Source organism: Takifugu rubripes, chromosome 16 (assembly GCF_901000725.2).
Source record: "Takifugu rubripes chromosome 16, fTakRub1.2, whole genome shotgun sequence".
In the NCBI taxonomy this organism is placed as follows: Eukaryota; Metazoa; Chordata; class Actinopteri; order Tetraodontiformes; family Tetraodontidae; genus Takifugu; species Takifugu rubripes.
Genome location: NC_042300.1, coordinates 1,638,231 through 1,663,242, shown reverse-complemented (window position 1 = coordinate 1,663,242; position 25,012 = coordinate 1,638,231). Strand labels below are relative to the sequence as shown.

The 25,012-nt window shown below is 47.5% G+C and overlaps 2 protein-coding genes across 8 annotated transcripts in view; one reads left to right on the top strand and one right to left on the bottom strand.

Annotated features, from left to right (window-relative positions):
- hmbox1b (homeobox containing 1 b) overlaps positions 1 to 3,227 on the top strand; it is an 11,870-nt gene extending 8,643 nt beyond the window's left edge. For 2 of the 3 annotated variants that reach the window (XM_029849963.1, XM_029849961.1), the window contains exon 10: positions 72 to 3,225. In XM_029849963.1, the coding sequence (XP_029705823.1) occupies positions 72 to 215 (144 nt within the window). In that variant the 3' untranslated portion in view covers positions 216 to 3,225. Of the gene's footprint in view, positions 1 to 71 lie in introns of all 3 variants that reach the window. The other variant, XM_029849962.1, reaches the window with a different exon arrangement.
- On the bottom strand, positions 3,219 to 24,997 carry LOC101066442 (kinesin-like protein KIF13B). Of its 5 annotated transcripts, none has more exons than XM_029849958.1 (42): positions 24,782 to 24,997; positions 24,569 to 24,658; positions 24,216 to 24,293; positions 22,934 to 23,027; positions 19,489 to 19,501; positions 19,283 to 19,343; positions 19,001 to 19,093; positions 17,611 to 17,791; positions 17,157 to 17,244; positions 16,942 to 17,076; positions 16,670 to 16,782; positions 16,264 to 16,375; positions 15,551 to 15,763; positions 15,352 to 15,462; positions 14,920 to 15,054; positions 14,709 to 14,839; positions 14,441 to 14,527; positions 14,141 to 14,331; positions 13,596 to 13,824; positions 13,234 to 13,396; positions 12,939 to 13,085; positions 12,151 to 12,300; positions 11,928 to 12,056; positions 11,478 to 11,654; positions 11,239 to 11,396; positions 10,833 to 10,965; positions 10,621 to 10,764; positions 10,443 to 10,469; positions 10,263 to 10,362; positions 9,743 to 9,869; positions 9,354 to 9,409; positions 9,162 to 9,280; positions 8,906 to 9,082; positions 8,734 to 8,826; positions 8,453 to 8,608; positions 8,292 to 8,369; positions 8,078 to 8,131; positions 7,798 to 7,897; positions 7,545 to 7,681; positions 5,446 to 5,511; positions 4,228 to 5,365; positions 3,219 to 4,138 (listed from the first exon to the last, which is right to left on the bottom strand). In XM_029849958.1, the coding sequence occupies exons 2-42, from the start codon at positions 24,636 to 24,638 to the stop codon at positions 3,879 to 3,881; spliced, it is 6,024 nt and encodes a 2,007-aa protein (XP_029705818.1). In that variant the 5' UTR covers positions 24,639 to 24,658; positions 24,782 to 24,997; the 3' UTR covers positions 3,219 to 3,878. The 5 variants fall into 5 exon arrangements, with proteins under 5 accessions (XP_029705818.1, XP_011610032.2, XP_029705819.1 ...); XM_011611730.2 differs by having other exon boundaries at positions 7,545 to 7,633; XM_029849959.1 differs by having other exon boundaries at positions 24,569 to 24,650.
- Positions 24,998 to 25,012: the final 15 nt, after the last annotated feature.

Here is a 25,012-nt window from a genome sequence, read left to right as displayed (position 1 = left end):
TCGTGGTTCTTCTGGGCCGTAGACACGAGTGTCTTCCTTCTGTCTGAACCTTTGTCCCTCCCACGTGTCAGGATGACAGCGCGGTGCACAGCGAGCACCAGGACCCCATCTCTCTGGCTGTGGAGATGGCCGCTGTCAACCACTCCATCCTGGCCCTGTCCAGAACCGGGGGGGTCCCCAACGACATCAAGACCGAATCCCTGGAGGACGAATGAGCAGCCGGAGGGATGGAGGGAGGGAGGAGAGGAAACGGTGGGGACCGGCGGCTGGAAGACTGTTCTTCTTAGTAAACCTCACCCTGTCCCACAGCCTCCCCGTGTAAAGAGCGGTTAGCCTCCCCCCTCCCCTCCTGTCCCCTCCCCCTCATGTTGACACTCGTGCCAGAGGTGGGTCTCTGCACTTGTGCGATCTTCAGAAGAAATTACATGTGTTCACGCCCAGAATGCTCCCAGGAACTCAGACTCTGTCAGGATACCTCTAGTCTCCCCTCCCCCGCCTCTCCTTTACACCCCCCCCCCCCCCCTTCCTCCCCATAGCCTGGTCATCTGAGCCGATCCTCAGTCTGTTTCACCTCCGCATCAACCTCAGAAATGTAACGTGTACTGTATATAGGATAATGATATGGTTCTCATGGGTCACACTCCCACCTCATGGTGTGCTCCCTACATAACCCTCAAAGATTGACCTCTTCTTTATCGTGCAATCGACCGGCAGTGCGGCGCCCCGAACTGTCGTCACTTTGGTCTAGATTTAGCATTCCTCTGTGCTGTGGCTTTTGTTCCTTCTGTAAAACTGCTGTTGGGACAGAAATGGTCTAAAGTATTCACAAATAAAAGTAGCCTTAACTCCATACACACAAACTACAACCATTAACTTTTACAATATTCAGCAGGTTTTTTTTTAATATTTTTCCTGTCGTCCTCGCCAAAGCAGTCAACTAAAATCCAACAGCAGTTCATTTCCACTCTTCCCTCTTTTGTTTTCACACCAAAAACTAGACGTCTATTCAGTTTTGCCTTCGTGTTCTGCTTCCCAGTGGCACTGTCATTAAATAATTGCGGTTAAAGGAATCCGGTGTCGGTCAACGGTGATAATCAAGTCAGCTAAAGCTAACTGTTAATGAAACAGGCTCATCCATGCCAAAGGAAAAGATGCTAACAACAAAAAGTGAAGATAAGTGGGGAAATCGTGGTGGAAAAAGTGATTTCTGCTATTTGGCGCGCATTAAGCCACGAAAACTTCAGTGACGGTAAAATCATCTGTATAAGCAGCAACATATAATGAAAAAATATCACTCGAAGCTGCTATTTATTACTTGTTCTGTGACGCTGCCTCTTTGTAAGAGCCTAAAGAATGTGCTACCAGAAGATTTTTAATCTCTGCGGTATCAGATTACACCCAGTACATACTGGCAATACTGGGTTAGAATCTTAGAATCTACAGGCCATTTTTTAAAATCTTTTTAAGCTAGCCTCAAGGGTAAAAAGCACCACTTTGAAGAAAGTCAAAACCCATGTCTAAAGTGGTGATGTGGGAAATAACTTACTCACTCTGTTTGGTCCAGGTTCCACTTCTCCAAACCATCTTCAACCAAAGGTAAAGGTCCTGTTGGTAGAGGCTGCAGACTGTTTTCAAAATTCCAAGTGATAGTGTTGACACTCGTGACCCATAATGTGATAGCAAACCGTTAGCTTAGCGACGAGCATTGTCTGCAAGATGGCAAATTGTCCCCAAGAACCAAAATGAACGCCAAGGTGATTATCTTGAAGAATTTGTGACTATCTCCAATCTCTAAAAAATGCTATAAAATGAGATGGGAAAATGGCAAATGAATGAGTGTCAATACAGAGATTATCACCTCGGTTGAAACGGTCTTCCATGCTGTTTCTGGGTCAGTTCCTCGCACCCTAATCCTGCTCCAGGATCTTGAGAAACCAAACTCAAATGGTAGCTTTTGAAAGGACCCATTGCCTTCGCGATGGTTTCGGAGAACTGTGGAGGGTTCTGTCCAGCAGCTTGTCCGTAAATCCTAAACGAAGGAGTGGAATTTGGATCGTGGCGACGGACCCGTTGACGGTTTCTCGGGATTCTGCTGCCTCAGAACGGCTCCAGCCCTGGGCCCCAAGTAGTCAAACTATTTAAATCTTTTGCTTCTGTGTGTACAAAGCTGCAGATAAGACTCAGTACTAAGGCCTGTGTTTTAAAAAGGGTTGAAAGATTTAAAAAAAAGTATGTATTTATACTCTTTTTTTCCTTTTTTTTTAAATAATGTACAAAAAAATGACATGTTTTTAAAATGAAACATGCTTTTATTGTTAAATTAATCATGCTTTTTACTTTACTACATCATTTCAAGTGTTTTTTTTTGTTTCCATCTTATTGGATCATCCCTTGTTTGAGCGAAACAGTCCCACCCCGGGTGTCTGGGCTAGTTGGCTAATTTGAGGAAGACAAGCGACGAAGCACCTTAAAACTAAGAATGGGGGCTGAGGCCGTGCCAACTCTTTAAATGTAAAAGTTAAGACTTAACTTAGAAAAATGGTTTTGAAAATGACAATTAATTAAGTGACAAAGACAGTGCCAAGACCACCAAAGGGAGTTCCTGATTGAATTATAGCAAACGTGTAGAGGAAATATTATGTTTGGATATGTGAAGCAACAAAAATGTACTAAGCACAGATTGTATGTTGAGTAAAAGTGCCCCTCCTGGCCCCCCCAGCCAGAGGTGTGACACAACATTGTGGTGGAGGTCGAGCACCAGAGTGCTGATCCAGATTCTTCTTTCTTTGCCTTAGTGTTTAAGCGCCGCCGCGGCCCCACGACCACCTGCCAATCAGTGTTTGGCGTGTGCGTTTCTGCTCCACACACGTGCAAGGAAGGAAGGAGCGAACCGTCGGCTGTTCCGAGATTTGAGTAACTGGCGGGAGATTAGCGGCGTACGCAGCTGGTGTCACACTGGTTCCTCCCAGTAGAGAAACGCCAGTACATCGTCCCAGTATAGGTCACAGACGCGAACGCTGTCACATCGAGCTCTAAAACTGTTTCCGTTTGCCATTACTGTATTGCCCATTTCACAATTTAGTGCCTTTTTTGGACAGTAGACTGTTCTGTAATTAAGATGTAGAATATATACATTTTTTGTACAGTTTCTTTGTTCATTTTTTAACTTGTGTTTATTTTAGTATGATATATATAATGTACAAGAGAATAAAGATATATCAATCAGACTTGTGCTTTTATTTTGGTGGTTCCCAAACACACATTCGTGAATGCAGAGTGACATTTATTCATTAAAACCATTCATTATTCTTTTTTTTCACTTTAAATAAGACGGTCAAAAGATGTAGTGGCTAAAATCTGACACGTACAAAAGTCCCTCGTGTCCTTTCAAAACAAAAGCGTCCCATCCGATTCGTTCCAAACCGGCTCGTGAAAACTAAAAACTGGCACTTGATGGCAGCGTGACCTGTGCTCCAGCCTGACCCTCCGGCTTGGAAACAGCTGCTCTTTGGCAGAAAACTCTTGTTTTTGAACAGAATTGAAACTGCCGAGCCGAATCTCCAGCTGCCAGCCCACTGGCGGCACTGGTTTTGGTGGTTGATGACTGGAAGGCGCGTTTGCTGAACAGCGGTCACAAGATTTCAAGGCACAACAATAAAACTGTCCAATCAGACACGTGTCTCGTGTATTATAAATAAAGTAAAAAGCAGAGCTGCTGGAGCGGTGAGGAGAGCAAAGCCTCCCATTCAAGATGAAACCAGTCACATTTGGAGTTAAAACTTAAATATTGTGATTCTGCAAGTCTCCATCATTACCTGGCAGGTGAGTCTGATCCCAAATCAAAGATCAACGTCGGCTCATCGGGCCCTTTGGAGCCCTCACGTGTTCCAGGACTTGCGGTTCTCTCCTCGGCCACGATGGCTCGACCCGCCACCGCCTTCACCCTTGGCCAGGGCCGTCAGGGCCGCCAGGTTGGGGCTCGATCCAGACAGGTTGGCGCTGCGCCGCTTCTGCTGCTGCTGCTGCTGGCGGCGGCGCTTGGCGCCCCCCCGACTCACCCTGTTCGGCCTCACCAGCACGCCGTAACCGGGGTTACAGTGGAAGTAGTGCTTGCCACCTACTGAGCCGTCGTTTTTTCCTGAAGACAAATTCAGAGGGTTTGTGAACCGGGACAGAGCTCACGAGGAGTGAGAGTTCAACGGTGACACGGGGGCCAGTTCTGCTCACCTGCCGGGACCTCCAGTTCCACTCCCACCCAGGTCCCCTTGGCAAAATCGGCAGGTCCGACGTAGCGGACGGTGCCGCTCTTATTGCCCCCCACGGTCACAAACTCTCCCTCCTTCAGCCAGTCCGGAAGGACGGCAGCGGCCGCGTCTCCTTCTTCGGAGTCCGAGATGATTTCCAGACTTTCCAGAGGCACGGCGAGGCTGTTGGTGGGGTCTACCTGCGGACCTGCGGACTCAGCCGTTCCAATGATCGGCTGGAAGGACTTGAGGTCTGAAGACTTGACTTTTTGGATCCTGAAGGGATTGGCCCCGGAGGGGTTGGGGTTGGAGGGCTCAGCGCTGGACTGGGCCCTGGACTTAGAAGCATTCGCAGGTGCTTCATCGTGGGCTGGAGGAGAAGTGGGAATGCAGTTGATGTTGGGAAGCTCGGGAGTCGGTTGTATTTCAGCCACATCCAGATAAACCTGCTCCCCTGATGAGGCAGGAGTCAGAATCAAGACCTGGGCTTCCTCTGGAACCTGCAGGGTTGGATCTGGAGCGCCCTGGAAGGGTGTCTCCTCTCGTCTGGGTTGCGTCTGTGGGATGGCGTCGAGCGTTTCTGACTGGAGGGGGGGTTGTTCTGTCTCCTCTGGGGTGTGTAGACCTGGTCCCTGTATCTGAGGGCCCTTTTCTGCCTCTGGCGGTGCTTCTAATCGATCCCTCTGATCCTCCTGATCTAACGACTCTTGTTCCGCTCCAGCCAGGTTTGCTTCAGAGTCTGGCTTGTGTTCTGTCGCAGGTGGAGCTTCCTCTTGGCGGGGGTGTGAGTCTGGTCCGGATGGTACCGCGCCAGCTCCTTCATCCCAGACCAGCAGAGACTCCTGACCCGAAGGTTGAAGGTCGCTCACTGAACTCTCCTCTTCAGTATCCGGCAGCGCCTCAAAGCCGTCGCTTCTCCTGCCGGCCAGCGGCGGCAGGTCCCAGCTCAGCGTATAGACATCAGACAGGGTCACCGTGGAGATGCTGTTCGAGATGTATCCGCTTGACGTTTCACTAACGGGGCTGGAGGTGGAGTCTTCCGTCTCTCGGATGATTGGTGGTGGCAGTGGGACTCTGGGGCTCTCAGACTGGAAGCCAGGAGAAGCCTCTTCAGCAGGAACCTTTAAAGGAGAGCAAGGCCACCGAGGTTACAGTTACAGTCAGTGCCAACAAGCAGATATTCCACGGATGCAAATCTTACTGGCTGCTGCCGTTGGCTGATTCCATCTTCAATACTTGCAGACTGCACCACGATGCGCAGCGCCACCTGTCGCAGGAAACAAGAGCCTCTCAACATCAGTGTCACGCTACGGCGCGTGACTCAGCGCTCGACGCTGTCACATGAGAGTTTTGGGTTTTTTATGATTGTTTGAAGAAGGTAATAAAAATCTGAGGATTTAGAAAAGGATGATTCATTGAATGAGGACAAGAGTTCAACAGTGATTTTGGCAGAAGGTGACATTAAAAACAAGTAAGCTGACATTTATCAGGCGGGTTTGACTTGTTCTTCAAGAAGAAAAATGATTTTCACTTTAATAGCTATTAGGACTTCAGCGGGTGATTCATGGAGGGGTTCGATTTTTAAAATGGAACGAGAAGCTCACACGTGCACAAGGAAGAAGTAGAGATGTTTTACATCTACAATCTATACAGGAAACATCTGCAGTCAGAAACACAGGTGAACACTCCCCGGGAGGAAGGTTCCTGGATGCAGTAGTTGTTCAGATGGAATCAACGTCAATCTGTTGATAATGGCAGGAAGCCAGATGTTGGTTTGACCTCCCTAAACATCTGCAGCAGGCAAGAGGGTGTTGGGCACCGAGGGGGGACAAGATCCATCAGGGATTTCAAAAGGACCAAACGCTCTCCAACAGAAGATAGGGCTGATTAGCTGCCATCCCAGGCTCAAGGTGCTAATCAGAGCCTGAAACGTTGAGCAGCTTCAGGAACAAAAGAAACTCCTGGATGTCAATGTCAGATGATTGGACGTCAGTGGACGAGGCTGTGGAGGAGCAGGGCCTTCAGCTGCTCCCCCCACAGCTGCTTGCAGACTGTCAATCGGTCCAGACAAACCAGCAAAACAACCTCATCTGAACTTTTTTTTTTTTTTTTTCCCAGTTTCAGGTCTGTCGGTTCCACCAGTTGCTTTAGTTCAGTACCGCCAGAGGTGCTCCTCAACCATCTCAGGTGCTCCTCAACCATCTCAGGTGCTCCTCAGCCATCTCAGGTGCTCCTCAACCATCTCAGGTGCTCCTCAGCCATCTCAGGTGCTCCTCAACCATCTCAGGTGCTCCTCAACCATCTCAGGTGCTCCTCAACCATCTCAGGTCCTCCTCAACCATCTCAGGTGCTCCTCAACCATCTCAGGTGCTCCTCAACCATCTCAGGTCCTCCTCAACCATCTCAGGTCCTTCTCAACCATCTCAGGTGCTCCTCAACCATCTCAGGTGCTCCTCAACCATCTCAGGTCCTCCTCAACCATCTCAGGTGCTCCTCAACCATCTCAGGTCCTCCTCAACCATCTCAGGTGCTCCTCAACCATCTCAGGTGCTCCTCAACCATCTCAGGTCCTCCTCAACCATCTCAGGTCCTCCTCAACCATCTCAGGTGCTCCTCAACCATCTCAGGTGCTCCTCAACCATCTCAGGTCCTCCTCAACCATCTCAGGTGCTCCTCAACCATCTCAGGTCCTCCTCAACCATCTCAGGTGCTCCTCAACCATCTCAGGTGCTCCTCAACCATCTCAGGTCCTCCTCAACCATCTCAGGTGCTCCTCAACCATCTCAGGTGCTCCTCAACCATCTCAGGTGCTCCTCAACCATCTCAGGTCCTCCTCAACCATCTCAGGTGCTCCTCAACCATCTCAGGTGCTCCTCAACCATCTCAGGTCCTCCTCAACCATCTCAGGTCCTCCTCAACCATCTCAGGTGCTCCTCAACCATCTCAGGTGCTCCTCAACCATCTCAGGTCCTCCTCAACCATCTCAGGTGCTCCTCAACCATCTCAATTGTTCCTAAACCATCTCAGGTGCTCCTAAACCATCTGAAGCACACTGCCATCAATTCTCTCGCCTCTATTTTTGCAAACCTTTGATAACTATTTATTGTAGCCACTGAGGCATTTCTCCACTTTATCGTTTCTGTTTCCGGCTACATAAGCTCCGTTTCCATGGCAACAGAAGAAATGGGATTAGCCTGTGTTGAGTGGAGGGTATATTTAGATGCCATAGTGACAAACAAAATTGAAAGCCCTTTTAAAAACAGTGAGGAGACCGCAAGCGCGAATCCAGACTCGCCGCACCTGCTCAGTGACGGCTGTCGGGCTGCTGCCGCCGCCGTCTTCCCTCCCGCCAGGAAGCAATGACTTGAGCAGCCTGGGGACGGCCTTCACTGTGGGTAGATAAGATGCAGCGAAACCTGAAAGCACTGTCGATGATGCTGGAGGAAATGAGATGTTGCAGGAGGAGAGATGAAGGAAGCAGAGGAGGAGGGAAGGAAGCTTTTGAGATGGAGAAAAGGGAAACTTAGGTGTGAAACAAGTGTGTATAAGGTACCTGCATCGGGGCTCAGGCTCAGGCTCTGAGATATGGAGCTGGGCAGCATACGTGTGGATGGGGGAGGAACGGCAGACAGATTGTGGTGGCTCTCCCAGCCCTGAACACACGGTACAGACAGTCAGGCTAAAACAACCCTTCTGGAGCTTCTCTTTCCAATTTAATCACAAACGATACGCTGCATCAAAGAAGTCCCACATGCGTTAGCAATAAAGGAAAACTGGAGCTACATATGAAAAGTGAGAGAAGTGAGCGGATTAGGAGACACCTTGAAGCTCACCTTAAGGTCATTGAGGTTATGAGTAGAAAGGAGCTCCAAACTGCTGGTTGACAGCTGGGTAAAGGGTTAGTGGTGCAGGTTAACCGCAGGAAACAAGAACTGCGAGCACATTTCCTTTAGCTTGTTTAGATAAGTGCGAAGGAGCTGGTGCCACGGTGTTTCCCCCCCAACACACTAACAACAAAGTCAAGGAGAATCTCCTGAACGTTCTTACGCGGCTGATGTTTGGAGAACTCAGGCACCGCCTGGGAGCTTTCCCTTTCGCAGCCAGATGTTCCCTCACAGCCACCTCCTGTACGTTTGGAAACACAAGCTTTACTGTCGCGTGTAAAGGTGAATCAGAGACACTTCAGGTGCACCCTAAAATTTGCTGACTTGTCTGAGTCTGTCCATGGTGAGGATGTTCTCCACAGCCAGGACACTACGTAAATATTTCTCGATGGCGGCTTCGCTGTCAGCCGATTGGTCATCCTCGGTGCTGGCGGCGGCCAGTCTGGCCAACATCTCCCGGTCCTCTGGGCCATGGATGTCCTGTGGCGGCGGCAAGACGCAACATTCACTGCAGCGCTGCGTTAAAAACACCCTTTTTTTATGCGCTTTTGCTTCAGTTTCTTTGAGCACGCGTGAAGCCGACGCGTGACAGTTATGGTACTCACGCCTGGAACGTTGGAAACAATCTCAAAGGTGACGCCACAGCCGGGGATGTTGCTGCGGTGAGACATCCTCTTCAGGAGGCTCTGGGCGAAACCCTGACGCACCACAATCAGGTGGGGTCAGAAATCGGGGCGCGAACCCTTCCCCTTCCCATCATGCCTCGGGGCCACTGACCTGTCTCCCTGTGACGCTGACGCAGATGCGCTTCCTCAGGACAAGCTGCATGTGGGCGGGGTGGCTCAGCTGAACCACTGCTTTGACTGTCAGGTACACCCTCTGGTCAGCCGCCGTCACTCGGCTCAGCTGGGGACACTCGTGGACCGTTGAGTCCCACGAAGCCTCCACCTTCACCTAAACACGTGAAAACATGGCACATGATGAAGACAACAACCAGCACCCACACACATCAGGGTTTCATCCTCCACTTTACCTCTGATTCGTGGTATTTAACAATATGAAGGTCAAAGAATTCGTCATCATCCTCCCCACTGAGTAATGAGTCTAAACCTCCTGCCAGAGGGGCTGAAATGCTAGACTGGAAATCATCAGCTGGATGAGGAAATGTAAGGTCAATTACAATGATTGGGGAATAAAATTTGATTGTTGCAGCAAAAACAAGTACCGCTGAGATCCAGGAAGAGGACAGGCACGTGGGTCTCCATGCCAGGAACAGGAACCCTGGAGAGAAACAGAACCGTCAGCCAGGTCATCCCAGCTCATCCTAACATGAAGGTAACAGCTGTAAAGGAGCGCATCCCAGCGGTGATGCCATGCACGTGCAACAGTCCTCGGCGCCATGAAACAGAGAACAAAAGCTGCTGAGGTAGATTTAGGTTTGATTTCCTCAGCGGGAAGGTTTGAGCACAACATCTCCTGAAACATCTGCTAAAAAATGGAAAGGCAAAAGTACAAAGTCCTTGATACAGTAGGATACGTCTAAATAACCAGGTGGGCTTGTTTTCTGAAAACAGAGCAAAGATCATCTAAAAAACCAAACACACACACACACACCTCTCCACTGGAGCTCCTGGGATGCCGCTGCCAGCTGATGGCACCAGGACAGCGTTGCGTTCTTCAGTGAGTGTCAGGCGACACTCCAGCAGCTGGGACTCTCTTTCAACATCATCCTCAGATTTATCTACAGACACACAGAGGTCAAAGTTCATATTTTAAAAGCTGGTCTGGCTGCCCCTGCAGGTACCGCTACAGGACAAAATATCAGATCATGGACGTTTGCTGGAGTTGAATTTTGCATTTTTAGCATTATTCCATGTGAAATCTGATGGAAAACTGACCTCGTGGCTGCTGTTACGGCTACATTTCAAATGTTGACTTAAACATTGTTCACTGTCATATCAATGGTGATAAACTCACTCACATAAACTCATTTCATTTACTCATCAAAAAATAAAATCTTTTGTTGCTGAAATACACTGTGAGGAGATGCTCAGTTGGTATAAAGATGGCGACGAATCAGCACCGCTGTCAGTCAGCCCCGCAGCGATGCGGAGGTGAGTGTTTTACCGTCTACCTGCTTTGGAGACGATCTTCTGTAGTTGCTGGTCCAGATACTCTTGCCTCTGAGTCAAACTGTCCAACCAGTGAGCCTTCATCCGCTCCAAGTCCAACTCCTACACACACACGATAAACGCTGAAAGCTCCAACCATATTCGAGCATTTCAAAATCCCTTAAGTGGAAACATCTGCTTACTTGGTAGCTGTCCACGTCTTCTTCAGTCTGAAGGTTGAAATTGAGAAAGAGGTTTTAAAAACAACAATAAAAAGCTCCTATTTGAAACAAGGCTTTACTGATATTAACTCGTGGGTGTGTGTGCGTGTGTGTGTGTGTGTGTGTGTGCATGGATGTGTTGTCCCGATCTACCACTCACCCACTGTGATCCGCCTTTGGATGGACGGGTCTGTCCAACTTTGACATCTCCGATGGACACGGAGAGGACAGAGGCAGCAATGAGGGGCATGGTGCCCGAATCTGGCACCGAGCGCACCTCCACTTGGACTCGACGGGACTGACCCTGCGACGTACAACGATTACCTAAACGATCAGGTTCCTACCTAAGGCCCGAATGAGGCGCCGCCATACCTGTCGCAGCTGGAAGACCCCTCCTGTGCGCACATCTTTGGCGGGAAGCACCTCCACAGCCGTGAACTCGCCCGCCTCATTCAGCTCCCTCAGCTGCACCCACAGCTCCAGCCTGCGGGTAACCTCGCTCCACCTGTGGGGACACACCAGACCAGAGCTCACAACACCCGATCCATCGCCCCTCTCCTCTTTAAACATGATCACAAGGTTATCTATATTCCAGTGCCAACAACCAAACATGTAAAATCCCTATTTACTTTATGGTAACGGTTGTGGTAGGAAAAAATATCCTAAATATCTTCTATTGTCATCAAACAGAGTATTAAGGAAACGTTACTGTCCTATACAAAGGACCAAAGAGGACAAATGTCCAGGTTAGTCATTTACTGCGTCTGTGTCACTGCACCGTTCTCTGAGGGAGCGAGTTTTGGCTTGAATCACTCCAAGGTCCCACAGGGCAAGGTTCCTGCGAGGGTTAGCCTGCTTATGGCCGTACACCTCAATGGCCACCGCCCCCTCGGACAAGAACTCCACAAACTCCTCTGACACCGGTACAGAGAATTCCTGACAAGGAAAGAGAGGAAGTTGTTCCATCGTTTCCAGTATGGACTGATCTGGATACAACGGCGTGAAAGGTTAACACACCTGAGCACTGTCAAAGACCACCGTACACTGAGGGTCCCTGGAGGAGGAGGAGGAGGAGCTGCATGCTGCCATCTCCGGAGCGATAAACACAGGCTCCTCCTGGCCCCAGAAGTGGTACTGACAGAAAACAAAGTTTGACAAATGGCGAGGGAGACCTGTGGCCTGCAGGATCTTCACCTGAGGAAGGCAAGAGAGGAGTAAACCAGGATGAGGTGGTGTCTCCGTGGTGTCTGCTGGAATCAAAGCAAGGTCCTGCTTCTGTTTATGTGCCAACCATTTGTACGAAGACGTTACCAATTTGATTCAGATTATTGTGTTTTTATAAAAAAAAGGATGGAAATGCAGCAGAGAATTAATAACCGGAACATCTGCTCCAACATTGACCTGCTAGAGCTCCTAAATGACCAGAACACTCGTTTGTCTCTGAGGAACCGCCAAAGATGTTCTCACCACACAGTCCAGTCTGCGCTCCTGCTGATCTCCCTCTGTGACGCTCGGCCGAGAGGCCGCCTGCTTGGCACCGTCCGCCTCAGAGATCTCAGTGCCATGCCAAACCTCCACCTGCAGCCGCCCGGCCACCTGATGGGCAGACATCGGCACCACACAGGTCGACATAATCAGATTACCAGTGAAGCTGAGGGGAGGCCTGAACGCACATTCAATAGGCTACTACCTCTCCCTTCTGGTTGATGATGGGCACTGCATACTGTAGCTTGACATCATAGAAGAGACAGGCCAAGAAAACATTGGCCACGCCGATCAGGCTGTGGTTCTCCTGCTCATCGAAGAACGGATCGGCTCGCTTGAAATAGGAGCGCATCACCTGCAGTCAGATGGAGTAAGGTGTGTCCGGTCCAGCAGAACATCTTAAACTTATTTTACACTGAAGTAAACACTGAGGAGACAATAATCTTAACATTCTTATTGTTTTATTACATTTTATACGGTTGAAGGAGCAGGTGAGCGCACAGCTTTGGGTCTGGCAGACTGAAGCAAGTCCAGCAGGGAAGCCCAGACTATCTTCTCTACAGTTACCTCCTCCAGAAACATTCCAGGGCTACTTGGGAGGTGCAAGTATGCCCTGAGAGGATCCTGCTTGTTGGGTGTGGTGGTCCACAAGGCCTTACCAGATGCCTGAAGGAGCTCAGTTGGCTCCTCTCCACTCTGCTGCTCCTACTCCCCAGCTCCATCCTACTCTAAGCCCATTAAAGTGTTTCAGCCCAGTTTGTTGTGTCTCATCTCGATTAAACGGATCCTCAAAGTATCCATATATAATAATAATAATTCAGACACATCTTCAAGCACCACTTTTAGATACCTTTGAAAGGATCGATGGAAACGGTAGAAATAGGCCTGACCAAACATCTCCAAATGATGAAAGTGAGGAACCAGAGAGGTTCAGAATGTTGCTAAATTGCTATAATGCTACAATGAGTGCAACATTCTGCTGTGCTCACTCACAGGGTTGTCTTCATCAAAGTCCTTCCACTCTTGGTAAAGCTCCCTCATGTCCACCAGCCTGTTCTCCATCTTTTCCAGGGCCCAGATCTGCTTCCCTTTACCTTTACGGCGGACCTGGATGGCCGGCTCGCTCAACACTACATCTCGCTGTAAAGAGGAGGGAGACAGAGAGAGAGAAAGGAATAAATGCTCAAAACTACTCAAAGCTACTCTTCTTCCCAACTCCTATTTTGAGCAGTATCCACTGCCACAGAATCAAATCCTTCCTCTTTCTTACGTCAGTAGCCACACCCACCTTCCTGTTGGCGTCCAGGTTAGCAGCAGGTATCTGCAGAGTAACCAGGTACTCGGTCTTCTTGTTAAGCTCCTCCGCGAAGAAGCCTGCCTCCTGTGCCAACAGGTTTGCCCGAACAATTTGCTCCTTCAGCCGACGCAGACTACGCGTCATCATCGCTTCTCTAAACCACGATTGGGCAAGTAAACAGAGACTTCATCAGTTTCATTGGTGTTAAAACAAGTGATACTAAACACAGACGGAGTCACGGCTGCAGGAGAAAGTGAAACCTGCGGCAGAACCAGCAATGAGCTGCTTGAGCTTTACATCAATATCTAGTCTGATTCCTACAGCAGCTAGATAACTGTGACAGCACTTCTCACCTGTCCTCGCTCCAGCGCCGAACCCGCTTGTGGGAGCTGGGAGATGCTGCGGCATTTGTGGTGCTGCTCAGCAGGCCTGTGGGGTCCAGGAGCTGGGAGGTTTCAGGACTGAGCTGCTTACGGAGCTGCTGCAGCTCCTGCTCGTACATCTCTCTCTGTCGCTCCAGAGCGCAGTGCTTCTCCTCCCTATACTGCCTCTCCAGGGTCTTCAGCACAGACTGAAGGGGATCTGAGGTGGAGGAAAGAGAGGGGTTCTGCTCAAACATTCTCTATGGGAAATGTGAAATTACTGGCTGCAACTGCCCCCAACTGCACTGTCAAAGGTGACGTAGTGGGGTGAGAAGGCGAGTTTACAGACCTCCGTTCCCATGATAGGTATTTTAAGATGTAAGAAGGTTTATCAATCATGCTCTCTGGCAAAGTGGGAACAAAATCAGTAAAAACAAAAGTGCCATATGTAGGAAATCAACTGATACTTGAAGGTCTCATTTCTTATTTCTTTTCTTTCCTTTACTTCCCTTTCGCCATTTCGACCCTTGTCTCACCGTTGTTGCCCATTCCTTTCATCATGACCTCAGCCTGGGCAAACTCGTAGCCGAAGCTCAGCTCGCTCGAAATGTCGCTTGACGTGTCAAAGTCCACCTCAAGCCGATCTGTACTCAAGCACGTCTTCAGCGCAGCGCAGCCCTCCTTGTCCTCGCCTCCAGCACGGACCATATCCTTGGGTAGGCTGATTCTGTGAGTCGACCGGTTGGAGGCGGATGTGGCACAAACAGTGTTGAGTGAGGAGTTTGTCAGATATTACAATCATTAGCAAGTATCCACAAAGTTTGGCAACGACAGACCTAAAAAAGTGGTTGTTTCCCCACAAGATTCGGTCACCGTGATGAAGCTGGACTGGACTGGTGACGGCGGTACCATTGACGTGTGTTCTACGGGATGAGTCAAATTCAACCCCAGGGTTGGAGATCCTTTAGGACTTCTTTTTTTTTTCTTTCCATTAATTAATGCAACAGCAAGAGAAGCAGCAACAGACAGAAGAAAACGTATGACAGCTACTTTGTCAGGAACCCATTGAGAGCCGTAGTACCATCCCTGACTGATCGCACGCACCGGGCATTGTGCAGAGGAGTGAGCATCACGCCGGTGCTCTGTGTGACGTCGATGATGCAGTGCTCAGCCTGAATGGCCATCCCACACAGCTGGATGTCCTGTGAATTAGCCGAGCCCACGCGTGTGTGCTCCTGCGCAGAAGAGAAGAGGTGGAGCTGCTGCAGAACGCCGAGCCTCAACCTGCGACGACAGCACCATATCTGTGCAGTACCTTTAGGTAGTAGACGAGCAGCTCGTTGAGGGCTGGGTCAGCGTTTAGATTAACCAGGAAGCACTTGTCATCCACCACTCGGATTCCGGATGATTGAAGGGAAATTCCGAGACTCTCCAGCTGCCTCTGGCGCTCCTACAGGAGACAGACGCCGGTAAGGACACTTCCTGGTCCATTGCAGTGAAGATGTGTAAAGCCGTGACAACCACGTTACGTATAAACTACATCTGCCTGACCAAGATATCGATTTGATATGTGTCCTTTCAAAATAAAAGCATAAAATGTTTCACCATATCTATTTGATTTAGAGGAATTTGACATATCCATTCATTGATTGGGTGTTGCTGGAGATGAAGGAGGGAACTGACATGACAGCAGAGGGAGAACATGTAAACCAAGCATTAAAAGGATCTGAAAGGAAGATAATCTAACCTGTGCAACAGCCTCCGTCTTTCTGAGCTTCTCCTCCCAGGTAACCGTCATTTCTTGGATCAGTTTTTCTGACTCCTCCAGTTGGTCCTTCAACTCCGGCGCCTTCATAGACTGACAGCCACAAAACATTTCATCACACACACACATCAAGGCGATGAAAAGCCCCGCCTTTCCTCCACATGCACAGGCCTGGCCTCACCTCGGCCTCTGTGAGCTGCTCTCTCAGCTTCTCCACCTCCTCTCTGAGCTCTCGGATGATTCTGGCATTGGGGTCTTCGTTGACCACGGCATGGTTGATGATGCTCTTTGCCCGATCTGCGTATCGGAGGGTCGACAGAGTCTCGTCGTAGTTGTCTGCGGCGGGGCTGATGGTTGCGACCATGGCTGTCCGGCTGTTCCCTCCGAGGCTGTCCTGTGGGTGGAAATAAGGTGGCAGGATGTAAAAACCATTTTTTAAAAACTTCTTTTCATCATAATATAATGCTACATGTTGCTATATTAAACCATGAATTGTAAAGACAAAAGTATCAGGGGAACACCTCCCACAAAAGAAGGGTCAGAGTTAATGAGACCCATGAAACTAATGAAAAGCTCCACTATATTAATGTTTGATTAATTCATCAAATAGTTGCTGCTGATCTTTTGTTGCAACACCGGGGGGTGGCGATGAGCCCCTCGGACAAAAAGAGCCAGCTGTCCCGAAGATTTTCAGCAGAATAGTCAGAGGCAAAACTTTTGGCAAGCTGAGCAAAGGAAAACAGAATAAGTAGATTTCAGGCAGCCGTGGACTTTTAGAAAGCTTATTTGTAGTATATGAGATCCTTCTCGCTCCTGTTCTGTAGAGCAGAAAGGACGGTCCTGTTCTGCAGAGGGAAACTGCATGAACAATGTTGGCTTTTGTCCTTCGTGCACCTTGAGCAGCCAGGTGAGGACGGAGTCTCTGTAGGGCACAAACTTGTTCTTGTTCTTCCCCGCTCCCTGCTCAGCTAAAGCTGAGATGACCAGACCCAGAGTGCTCAGAGACCTGAAGGAGACAGAGAGAAGCAGAGAGGGGCAGAGAATTATGAGAAAAGAACATATCAAAACTAATTCCACAAGAGAAGAAACATCAAGGCGATGTCAGTTGGAATCGGATGCACCCAGTCAACCTCAGGGTGTAATCAAGGCTCTACAATGTCGTGCACACTGCGCTTCTGATAAATGCAGATGGATGAGGTTTAAAAAAATTAAAAAACAGTGTTAAGTGAAGGATTTTCAGGATCTAAGCAGGGGTGAATGTGGTGAGTTGTCAGGGTTAGGAGCAAAAGACTTGACTCACTTGTTGATGTTACTCCCTTCCTTCAGCCTTTCGCCCGCTGCTCCCGTCTTTGCCGCCCGCTCACTGCCAGCCAGATCCACCAGACTCAGCTTGCTCACCTTCTCTCCACATGTCTGGATTGGACACATGGATACATTAAGACTCACTCCCTCCATGATCCAGACAGCATCAGTAACACACAGTGGCTATTAAGAATCATCTGAGCTACAGATGAGTAATGTGTACATCTGATGCTCTGTGTGTGTCTGTGTGTGTGTGTGTGTGTATCTTACCCCTGACTGCAGGTCCATGAGTGTGTGTGTGAGGATGATGTTGAAGACAGCGTGGGACCTGCTGCTCTCTTCATTCATGTTGGTGGCAGCCACGGTGCGGGATTTATTCCCCTCTGACATCAGAGACTTGATATCCTGTCAATAATGCAGATTAAAACTTTGTTTTCAACATAGTGGCAGCAAAAATTGGAGAAATTGCTCCCCCTCCACCAAACCTTGTAGCTGGCAACGGCCAGATGAGAGAGGCCGTCAACATATGGCCCAAAAACATTGTGCTCTCTCACTCTCAGCGCATGTCGACTTCTACGGAGAGAAGGAGAAAATAATGAGTCCCCTCGTGGTCAGATCAGACATGGATAATAAATACTGAATAAGGATTGAGTAAATGTTTAAAGGTGTGTACATCAATGCATGTGTGCCACGACGCATCGCTATGACTCTGAAAACAATAAATGTGCGCATGCTTTTAATGCATGCTGGATTTGCTGGATTTGAATAAACAAGAGAGACTCAATGATGCTCACATTAACTTCTCCTTTATCATATTCCAATAAATACTAGAAACACATCAAGTGCAGGAGTTTTTTTTAACCTGTTGGCTGCGACTCTTAAATGATTTTGTTCCCAGATAAAATGGGGATATTTTTGCTTCCCAGAATGTTTCCTTACCCTTTGGGGTCGAGTAGGTCTCGGACCTTCTCGTTGTAAATCTCCATGTAGGAGACCTCTACAGTGAAGCTCTCTCCTTCCTGGGCTTCCTGCAGAATCCTGCTAAACAGGGAGCTGCAGAGCCGAGGGATCAGCCCGGGCTGCTCTTCTGAGCCCATCATAGTGTAAGACTTGCCAGAGCCTGGAGACAGAGGTTCAGGGTTCAAAGGAATTCAAAAAAGGGAGGAATGTGGAGATCATTCCCCTGTGAAGACATTTTTCTTAACAGATGTTAAGGTAAGCAAATCTTAAAATTGGTCAAACATGGACTTGAACAGCCAGGCTGACAGCACAGTGCAGCTTCAAAGTTTTTCTGATGGGAAGAATAGAGGAACTGGGATACAACAAAGGGGTTTTAGCCCTGCCTCTTATGACAATCATCCCTAAAGTTAACGCTAGGCCAAAACCTTATCTGCTGATCGCCACAATACATAAACACTCCCATTAATCAGCTTAATTAAAATTTCTTCCTGGAGTGCTGACCTGGGTACTTTACTGTATTAAAATGCCAGTCTACTCAAGACTTCATTACAATCTGCTTAGTCTTAGATATTAATTAAAAACCTTCATATCAAAACTCAGCCTTGCCATTTCCACCACCCAACTGCAGGGGGAAGACTTCTGACAACAAAGGCTTCTGGAACGAAGATTAAACGCTACAGAATTTACAGTCACGCATTCAAACACATCTGACAGACTGGTTTTTACAGGCAGCTTCCCTGGGTTTTAAATGAAGTTCACGAAAGAGCTTTAAAACTTTAATCTTGACCTGATTTATTAATTCCTTCACTACTTTAGCTGTTGCTCCAGGACCTAACCCGTTCTTGTTGAAGAAAAACCACTCAACCTACTCTATGTATTGATTTTAAAGGACCAGGACCATGTAGTCACACCTGGATGTTGCACAATGTTGATGGGGGTTAAAGACATTTCACCTCTTAACCTATTCATTGCACTTTCTTCAATCTGATCACAGAACTTTTGTTGCCTGTACATGTGATACACAGGAACAGGGCTGAGTCTGCCTTCATACTGGCACCTGTTGAAAGACCAGCCGGTAAATACTGGACACTTCAAATAGCCACGGAGGCTCTTTGATCCAGTTTATGGCAGTTGGAGCATGTTACCGTATAACCTGCCAAAAATGATCTCTCCGCCCTGAGTGGTGCCTGCTGAACTGCTGGATATAGAAAAATACCAAACTAATGCGATTCCTCTTCTTTCCATGTGTGTTCTTATTAAAAGGATGAACATTGTTGCACAAGAATAGCTATTAAACAGCTTAATGGTGAGTAACCTGTGGAATGTGTTTGGGTCCAGCAGCAAAAGCTGTGGTTATATATGGTCTCACCTGTCTGTCCATAAGCAAAGATGCAAGCATTGTAGCCCATGAAGGCGTTATCCAGCAGACTCTCACCAAGGCACTGGAACACGACATCCTGACCTGCTCACAGACCAGAGGACACACTTTAATGTGCTGCAGCAGACACACAAAGGCACGGCACATAAATGACAGGCTGGTTAACCATCTACACATATCCCAGTCTTCTACTTGAGCAGTTCAGAGCCTCATAAAAGCATGTTAAGGGTTAGCAGGTTAATGATACTGTAGGAACTCAGCAATGGTACCAACCTGCAAACTTGTCTGTTTGACATTCATCCATTGACCAGAAGCAGTAGTCATATGCAAATACCTGAAGAAAATGCACATGATTGGCCTATTTAGACAACTTCAATGTGGGTATTAGTCATAAAAGAACGAAACAATGAGTGGTGATTAAAAACAAAGTGAAGATAAGGTGCAACTTTCACTTTCCTTTATTTAACATAAAGACTCACCTTTGGCTGACTCCTGGCAGAGAGAGAGAGAGAGGGAGAAAACATCCATCAGTGATAAAATACATATCGATAAACATGTCTGGGCTAGATGCTCTAGATTCTGACGGAACCTTTAAATGTGCATCACTTAAAAAAAGCATGTTTAACATTCAGGTAGGTCTATTTTTACCCCCGCTCATATAATATGTTTTAGAAGTGATGAAATCCTGTTTTCTGCTCTCTGCTCTAAGCTAAAGCAGCCCTGAAGGTTCTGCTCTCTGCCAAGATGTAATATTTTACAGCTCATGTTACAAAAATGTGTCCAACTTTGTCTGGTGGCTACAGTTTAGCATGCTAATTTAAGTAGCACTCTTATCTCCCATGATTATGTCATATATTATATATTTCAGTGTTCCAGTAAGACCAATCTGCTGTATTTGCAATCTTTTACAGGGAGAACCTCGGATGTGAGTAATCATGAAGATGTGCCTGTAAAACAAATAGAATTAATGGGTAGAAGAAAATTGACATCGCACCTTGTGTCCGATATAGTCTGTAAAGGAATTCGCATCCAAAAAGGTGGGAAGAGTTTAGAATGTATGCTGGTCACATGACTCGTCGCACACTTTGAAGAAAAAAGTTATCATCCTTGGGGTTTGGCGACGACAGCTGGAAACTTCCCACAGAAGGACTTTAAAAGCAAACTGAGGTGAACGTCATCATGCTCTCAGCCAGCCTGGGTCCCGTTGGACCCGCTGGTTCCAGAACATCCTGCAGGCCATGGCCTTTCCAGATCCTAATCAGAGGTTGAATGTTTTTGTTCTAGTTATTAACAGAAAAAGGTCTAAAAAGATGTAAATCTATACCTAAGCTTCATCTGAACCTACGATGTTAAATAGTGACCCTCAGACAACAATGAAATAAAACAAATTGGCTTCAGAATAACTGAATAGTTTATTAGCTGCTGGTCCCAGAGGAGGAATCAGTATTTCCTGAGAAAACGACTCAGAGGCGTCAGTGTTGTGAACTGACAGGAAGGTGCTCACCGAGTGGTGTGTGACAGCAAAAATGAGGCGTTTGACCTCGATGCACATGAAGCTGGGGACTGTGGCAGCAGAAAGAATGTCAATGTTCACGCATTTCTGGGATGCAGTCATCACATTTAGGGTCTTTGCAGTGCAGCTACGAGCAGGAATCAAGATTCAAGCTGTTCTATGGTGCTTGAAATTTATTCAACTGTAGTTGAGGAATGAAAGGATGTCGATGGGCTTCCTCTGGTGCTCTATTGCTTATTCCAGAACCTGTTTCCTGACCATTTCAGTTTCAGGAGATAGCAACACTGCGGAGCCACATGTGTCTGCTGGTATCTTGGTTTTAGCAACATTATAACATTGTTGTGAATCCCTCTTTCTAGCATATCTCTCAAATGTTACTTCCAGATACAGAAATAAAGACAACTACTGTTTTCCTATATAGAGCACGAATACAGGCACCCAGGCTTCCTACAAAAATGGGTCAAAATCCATCAGAATTCTGTGTGCGGCTCATTTAAAAAGAAGGAAAAGGTTATGAATGTAGTCATGTCCACACACACGTATGCACACACATACACACACACTGGACTGTGGAACAAACAAGGCCCCTATGTCAGACTGGGCTGCTGCAAGAGGGAGCACCATTAAGTCTTGTCCACTGCTGGAGTGGTGAGGACATTCCTGAGATAACTGGCAGAGCCCAGCAGCTCCAAGGAGTCACTAAAGGAGAGGCAGTGGTCAACAAGACACACAGGCTCAGTAGTTTTGTCCCAAAGACTAAGATTCAAATCTGTGATCCTGCATGGGTGGAAACAGGTTTCCAGCTACATTGTGTCAGTCATGTTGTTGTGTGTTGTTCTGTGCTTAAAGGTTCCTACACTTTAGAGCTGCCAGGAATCATATTTACAACCACAAATCACACATTTTTCATAACCTTTAAAAAACATCTGGCACCCATATGAATGAATGGCAGGACAGGTGTTACAGGCATATTGTTGGGCTCCAGAGCCAGAAGCACCCTGAGGGGTTGACAGCCTGCTGCTGCACGCTTAGCTGCATCAATACTGCATAAATATCACCTCTCTGGCTTCGTGCATGAAGCAGGAGCAGAAGGCGTCGGGAAAGAGCTGATTAAATAGGAGCTAGTCTACGGGGCTCACAATAGAGTGTTGATTTGTACAGACACAGAAGATTTCTGGGTCAAATTGCTCCACTGAAGTTTACTTTACTGCAGCGCTTCTTGAAGGCAGCTTGTCAAACCTGTTCAAGCTGAGCCTAAAGGGAAGAATATGGCTGCTGAAGCGTGTTGGGACAGAAGAGACACAGGTGGCGGTAGAGGTGAGCCAGGACGCACGCGAGCATTTGCAAATATGAGGCTCAGCCCTGCTGGAGAGAGCCAGCCGCACTGTAGCGCCAGCACGTCGGTGCCTTGACGATTACTGACGAAGAAAGACATCCTCCAAGGACCGCGTCCCCCTCCAGGGACAGTGGACTCCTCTCTTCACAAGGAGGCCTCATTGGAAACAACACAAGTAAGCCAACAGACAAACCTCTGGGCTGGAGGTGTGCACCAACTGCAACCCCCTCGGTCTGATTTTTATCTGTCACCCTTTGTTCCAATTCCTGACATGACTACCTGAGCAGGACTGAGCTGGAATGGACCCGCCCTTTGTAAAGACAGGAACAGTCCACGAGAGACAAAGAGGGAGGAGGAGAAATGGAAACAGTTGAGGAGAACAGATACAGAAAGCATTCTAAGGACTTTTCAGGGATCGCTTATGGCACTTTGTATTAAACATGATCTCCTTTGTGATTACTAAAAGAAAATATACTTGTTGTGATGTGTGAACAAAGTTCCAAGTCAGGACTCCAAGTGCCCATTCTCAATCTAAATTAAGAGCAGCCCAGCACAACTCAAGACAATTAAACCAGAGATGGAACAAGCCCAGCTACTTTGCAACTCTTTGCAACGGCACCGCCATCACGGCATCATAATCCACCATCTCAGCCAACAACTTTGTCCGCCTCCGTTCAAGCAGTGAACATTTTCCAGGTCGCCTCAAGAACCTGGAAAATCAAATGTGGGAAGGCAACAAATGCTCCAGCTAGCTTCCAGGTTGCTCTCCAATGTTCATGACTGTTTTCTGGTGCAGTTCACGATGGCGTCTAAAGAGACACAACAGAAGGAATGACTCCAGGTCTATTGGCTTTGGGAACAGATTACATTGCCCTTTAGTGGGTTTACCCATATTCAAACACACTCCTGTTGTTGTGGAAAACCTGCAGCAAACCGGAACCTCTATGTGAAACCCCCTCACACAGAAGACCATATGATGATGGTGACCAGATAAACTAGCTCAGAGTTTAAAAGGTAGCTTTAAAATCAAAGATTACATCATAAAAGAAGAATAAAGGACAGTTGAGCAGCTCACCGAGGGTCTCCTTTGTTCATACTGGCAGTCGGTGGATACAGAATGGTCTGGTTCTCCTCCATCTCCACCACACATTTGGTCTTCATGTCTTTTTCTAGATAAGATAAGAAACATGTTGATATGCAGTGAAAGAAAATGGACATAAATATATAACCCGGAAACAGGTAGAAACCCATGATTGGTTCATTTGTATCAACATAGCTAATAGACCACGAATATATGAATGCATCATAATAGACATAGACTTTATTTAAACAACATAATAATGCACACGATATCCTGCTGAAATGGTTGTACTGTATACTCATACAACCATGCTGGTGCGGTGTGCGAGTGTGTGGTGTGTGCGTGCGTGCGTGCGTGCGTGCGTGTGTGAGCCTCGTGACCACCACAACAGCTCAACACCATGAGGCAGGATATTGTTTTATGCATGCTGATTCATCCCTGACCTGCCTGAGCAAATATAACCAGGGAAGAGCTTCAAAAAGACACTTGAGAGTTCTCCGAATCCTCTTCCTCATTCCTATCTCCAGTGACGTCCTGCCAGAGCAGGAATTCTGCCCCGCGCGCCTCTAGAGTTGTCAGTATTTGTGAAGGTGACATGTTTAAAGCTTGATGTTAGCACACATGTCACAGCGAGCGCAGCACGTCATTCAGTTCCAGGACGTCCTTCACACATTTCACACCCTTTTTCCCCCAAACAGGGTTAAAATGGATGTTTTCAGAGTTTGACAATGAAATACTGAAGCCAAATTTAGTGTGATGGGAGCCAGCAATAGCTGGCCCGTTATTACTGCTGACTGTACCCCCACAAGATTCCAGGAGGTCTTCCCTTGGTATCATCAGCTTTCATGCAGTTAAACACCTTTCATTCAAGAAAAAAATCAACCTTACCAAAACAACTAAAGCGGTATTTCATGTTTTCAGAGGCAACAATTTGACAAATGAAACAAAACCAGGGAGATAATCACACTTTACAGTCCTAACTGGACAGAGAAACTGACAATCATTTTCAAATAAAAGCTATTAAACCCAATATTCCTTTAACACACAACCTGATCAATATTCTCAATCATCCAGGTCATAGTTATCATGATAACCTGATCAATACTTTAATTCCTTCACTTTGAATAAACACTAACGCAGTCACACTAAGAATGAACTAAAATACACAAATATGTCCCTAAAATAAAGATGTTGATGTGTACACTGGTGTTACCTCACACACACTCACTCACTCACGCACGCACACACACACACGCACGCACGCCTCTGGACTCACCCCTCCTGTTCATTGGCCGAACACGAACCGCGACCTTCACATTGGACACGTTAAGACTGTTGTCATCCATCGTGACACCTGACATGTGACAAAAAAATAAAGTGTAAAACCAGATGTGCGCAGCTGTGCACGCGCATTCAAGCATCATTGGTGAATAACCTGATTATTCCAACTACACCTGAACACATCACTTTATTTTTACACGCTGCTGCGTTGCGTGAAGTACAAATCTCTAGACGTCGTAAGCCATTAATTCCACGTCGTTACAATGTTTCCCACAATTAAATACACTACCATTAGCAGTTGCTTAGTTGTCCTTGATATTTCTTGAAAAGGTTTAATTATATTCTTACCGGGTAAAGTAACCTTGTGAAACGCTGCGGTTGTTTCCTGTCCGACGCCCACAGGCTCGTTAAGGAGCATTCAGCAGCTAGCCTGCGACGCTAACGAAAAATAATCAGTACAAACACAGAAGCCAGGTGTATTTATAATTCTGAAGTGGTACGTAATGTAGCACGCATTGCCATGGATCAGCACAGGTTCTGCTTTAGGGTTAAAAGACTCACGGCGGTACAGCTCGGTGCTTCGGCTCCTCCACCTGTTGCATTTCCTGAAACTCCCCACAGTGATCAGTCAAGCCATATCAGCTCGCAGCTAAGGGGATTACTCAGAGCTTTAGTCGGCTTCCAAGTTCCCCAGCGGCGCTCTGCTGGGAACTTGTGTTTTCAGGGAACATTCAGCACCGTTGCGTGAGCCGCATCAGCATCAATCAAAATCAATTGTGTTGAAATGCCACT